The sequence below is a fragment of the Mesitornis unicolor genome, unplaced genomic scaffold, assembly GCF_000695765.1.
Source record: "Mesitornis unicolor isolate BGI_N332 unplaced genomic scaffold, ASM69576v1 scaffold7101, whole genome shotgun sequence".
NCBI classification, from domain to species: Eukaryota; Metazoa; Chordata; class Aves; order Mesitornithiformes; family Mesitornithidae; genus Mesitornis; species Mesitornis unicolor.
In genome coordinates this window covers 14,184-18,470 of record NW_010164390.1, presented here as the reverse complement: position 1 = coordinate 18,470, position 4,287 = coordinate 14,184, and the positions used below count along the sequence as shown (strand labels likewise).

The window sequence follows — 4,287 nt, the reverse complement described above, 5'->3', positions numbered from 1 at the left end:
TTGTGCTAGCTGACACCTCTCCATCTTCTTCCTCTTCATCAGGATCCAGATGTTCCATAAGGAGCTTGAACTATTATAAAAACAGATTAGTCCACATTGTAACTTTAAAAATAGACATTTGTATCACACTACATTAAATAAATAACAAACTTTCAATATATCAGCATCTACTTTCAAGAATATACCAAGTTACCTAGTTTGAAAGGATTTCAGGTTTTCTGCAAAGCTACTTTACTTACATCTAAGTACTGTTTTACTATACTCCTCTTCACTTCTTCAGTGATCTTGGAACTAGCCATATCACTCCGCAGAAAATCCAGAGTTTGTTTTGGATGGAAATGCACTCCTGTCTTCCTGTTTATCGCTTTATCATAAACTTTTGCAGATTCAGATGGAGAATACTTCTGAATCTTACTGTTTAGAGAAAACAAAAGGCAAAATCTTTTAAGGAAAGTCCAAAGTAATTACAAGGAAAAGCTTTTAAAATCTTTAATGTAAGTAGTTATATTTAGTCATTCCATACACAAGAAACATCCTGGTTAGAAATTAAATAACTGCTTTTTCTAAGCCAAAGTTTCACTACATTTACCACATTTATGTTTTTTTCTCTTATACAAATCTATTGTTTAAACAATTAGCTACAATCAACTTTTTAAAAACCTTCAAAAAATCCTTACGAAGAACTCACTGGATAAGAAGATGACCTATTATGTAAATATCATTACCTATCAGAGAATCCACAGAGGTTCTTTAAATGCTGTTTCAGCATCAGAAGTAGTAATATGCCTTGGGAGACATTTGCAAATTCGATTAAAGGAGCTGGATTTTCTGGTAAACACTTCATCACAGCATTTATATCATTTTCTTCATCAGAATCTGAATCAGAGTCTACTCGTTTCCGTAATCTCCGAGGCTTAGAAGCTTCCTCCTCACTTTCACTCCCACTACCACTGTTACTGTCACTCTCAGTCTCCTCGTCTGATGAAGGTTTTCTTTCCTTTTTTTTGTCTTTCACCATAGACTGCAAGATAGAGACGTTAACACACATTCCAAAATTAGCACAAGTAGCATCATGTAAGTTTCTAAAAAAATCTTACTAATATAATTACTGACTTAAATTAGCAAGAATTCCCTGAAGAATGTTATTTATTTATAACTTGCTATTCAAAATGGAAATTATTTATGGCAAAAAGATGCTGAAAAATTTATCCAAAGCCCACATTTTTTGCAAGGTGGGTACAGAAAGAACTGAAGCATCAAGTACTCCACTGGCATGTTACTCTTAAAAGACTGCTCAAGTTCATTAGCAGTGACAGTGAAATTCAGAGGGCCAAATACAACACAACAGCAAGAAAATTCCATTTCTTTCACCTGGATATCACTTCCATGTGTCAGGCAGATTTCCATATATACTTTGGTACAGACTACTCCAAGCTGGTTTTAGTCCTTGTCTCTTAAAATTCTCTGACACTAATTACACTGCTGACTAGAGAAACCCTCAAGTGATCATACACAGTATTCATAATAATCAGTTCTACTACTTGCAGAGCTACAGAATTTCACATGTGCACTATTACTGCACATAGTATTATTTTTTGTAACGCAGAACTTAGCATGTTCTAAGCAGGATCTCATCCTTTCTGTGCTGGGTGCTACACACTGGTCCTCAATGTACTGTCTCCTCCTAGCAGATTAAAATTTGACTTTGGTAGGGTCAGAATTCAAAGTAGTGTACTTCCCAGGCATCAACTCCAACTTGCACTTACTAGTCAAATTGAACATTCTAGAAATGGGTTTGCTTCCTGACAGTTTGCACCTTCTACTGTTAAAAGAGTTGTCCAGGAAATGAAGACACTGGATTTTTAAGAAGCCAAGGCCTTTTTCTTACAGGGTTGTGTATTGCCATAACAACAGATACTATAACTATGACTCAGGTATTCTACCTCAAGAAAAGAGATTCTGTGCACTCTTTTCTTGCAATAAAGAATGTATTTGAAGTCTTTCAGGTGATACACATGTAACTGCCATCAGCTACTTGACAACAAAATAAAAAACCAACTGGATATTATTATTAAAATTAAACAAAAACCCGACAATAAACTAGTATTTCACTATGATTCTGGGTTCATGTGGTTCCAGATGCATATAATTATTTTTCAGCCATATCAGGGAAACATTTAGATTTGATTTGAGATTAAAGATCTCAAAACCAATAATTGTTTAAAATAATGTAAGCAGCAATGTAAGGAAACTAGAGAAAGGGTTGCTTGTTTTTAACTACTGTTTACAGAGTTACTGGTCCACATCCTAATAATGGTATTGTAGTCACTGAAAAAATTGACCAAATTATAGCAGAGCTCATGTTGGCACCATAATAAATATACTAAATTATAAATGCACATACCTCTTTAAATGACTGTAGTAAGTTGCTACCAGAAACTGACAGTGTAATGTCTATATGATGCATTATGAACAGTGGCTCTTCCTGTGTTTGATAAGGAAAACAGGCTAGATTGTCTGCTATGTACAAGAGCATATTCACCTCTGTTTTCTGGAAGTTAAAGAAAAAAAAGTACATATAAACAGACATGCAAATATTTTAGATTTATACACTTATCCTATGTTCCTGATGGTTTAGAGCAAAAACGTGATCACAGATTTCATCTATGTAGCCTCCAAAACTCACTCTAAAAACCATGTATATATGCAAAACTTAGTCATACCTGAAGATACATTATTTCTGATCAGTCCAAACTGGGTATAGAAAGGTACAATGCAAAAGTAACAAATGCATTCTATTATCTAGGTAATACTGCATAGGTAAATGCCTTATATTACAAAGCAAAGCAAAGCAAAGCATATTAGAGAAATAAAATTATCGATAATTATGTCATAAAAACACATTGTAAAAGAATTTAAGCTTGTAATGTCGTATTTTAATTTCTTTTCAAGTGAAGGAAATATGATGCTTACTGCAGTATCATCAAAGAGGTTGAGTAAAGAAATTAGAAAAGCTCGTCTGTGTTGACGGTTCCCTCGGATCATGGAGTATAGGTGAGAGCACAGGGCACTGGATGATTCATCGTGTCTAAAACCTCTTACAGGATCTTTTGGGCAGGTATTAATTGCCTGCTGTACCTGGTAAGACATCTTCATACCAGCCACTGCTTTCATCTGAAATGGAAATATATTTAATTTTATTTAAACTACTGCTTTCAAAGCAGTAAAAAACTTAGTCCTTTGAAGTGGATGCTCATCTGAAGTTTAACTTTAAAACATGCACCGAGATGATACTACTTTTGAGTTGGCAAACTGATTAAAACAGAACTTGTGGCAGACATCAAAATATCTTGCAAGCTGCTTTCACTGTAAATTCTGTTAGAAATATACAGCTAATCTGTTTATCCACTTCAGCCAGATATTCCAATTTAAACAATTTTCAAGACTACCAAGATGTTTTCATACATGGACAGAGTATTCTACCAAAAGTGTATGCTTGATGTCACCTTTAGTGAAACCAACTCAGTCCCTATTTGTATAATAGGGCTAACAAACAGAAAATGAGGGGGTTTTTTTTGCATAGATGCTGTAATTTTTTTTATTTTACTGAATCTCTAGCTAGGCTGTGTAACCAACTTTCTTCATACCATCTCTGCTGCTGTTCAGCATAGTTGTTTGTTCATCTACACATCGCCTTAAATCCCAGTTGCCTATATAGCAAATTTAATCTGTTAGCCTTCACCTATTGGGTTAGGTATCTGTTTGGATGCCAACAACAGTGCAATGCTCCAACTGCAGTGGAATACAAGCAGATAAGAGAAGTTCCACAATGAAATACACACTCTGAACCTAGACTGAAGTCTTCTGAAATAAGAAGAGGGTACTGCAGCTTGGTTTCAGATCTAAAGCAGAAGTATTTGCACTATGCCACAACTCCGCAAGTCCTCACTTAGCCCTCACACTTTCCTTTCAGCAAGAGTCCTCATAAATGAACAACTTCCCTATGCTTCTTTAGCTTAGATTACAATTTATAAAGCCTTGATGCCTTAATGTTCTGATACATATACACTAAGGACTTCTACTTTTACAGCGTTTTCTCTTCCCAAGTCCACGGATACAGGAAAATAATTGCTAAACGTTATGAAACAGCTGTCATTATCAAATAAATGTTTTTAAGTACTTTTAAGTGAGGAAAATATTACTATGAATTATAAATTAAAGGACTGGAAGAAACACTTAAAATTATTATATCCTTTCTATTTCTAAGAACATAAATCTCCAAACAAG

General features: G+C 34.6%; 1 protein-coding gene across 1 annotated transcript in view; it reads right to left on the bottom strand.

Moving 5' to 3' along the window:
* Positions 1 to 6: 6 nt before the first annotated feature.
* The window catches only part of LOC104548309 (nipped-B-like protein), a gene marked incomplete at its 3' end in the record, with an annotated part of 15,041 nt that continues 10,760 nt past the window's right edge, over positions 7 to 4,287 (bottom strand). The window contains exons 12-16 of the mRNA XM_010194298.1: positions 2,974 to 3,174; positions 2,405 to 2,551; positions 726 to 1,021; positions 240 to 414; positions 7 to 70 (exon numbers count right to left, since the gene is read on the bottom strand). Of these exons, the coding sequence (XP_010192600.1) occupies positions 7 to 70; positions 240 to 414; positions 726 to 1,021; positions 2,405 to 2,551; positions 2,974 to 3,174 (883 nt within the window). The remainder of the gene's footprint in view (positions 71 to 239; positions 415 to 725; positions 1,022 to 2,404; positions 2,552 to 2,973; positions 3,175 to 4,287) is intronic.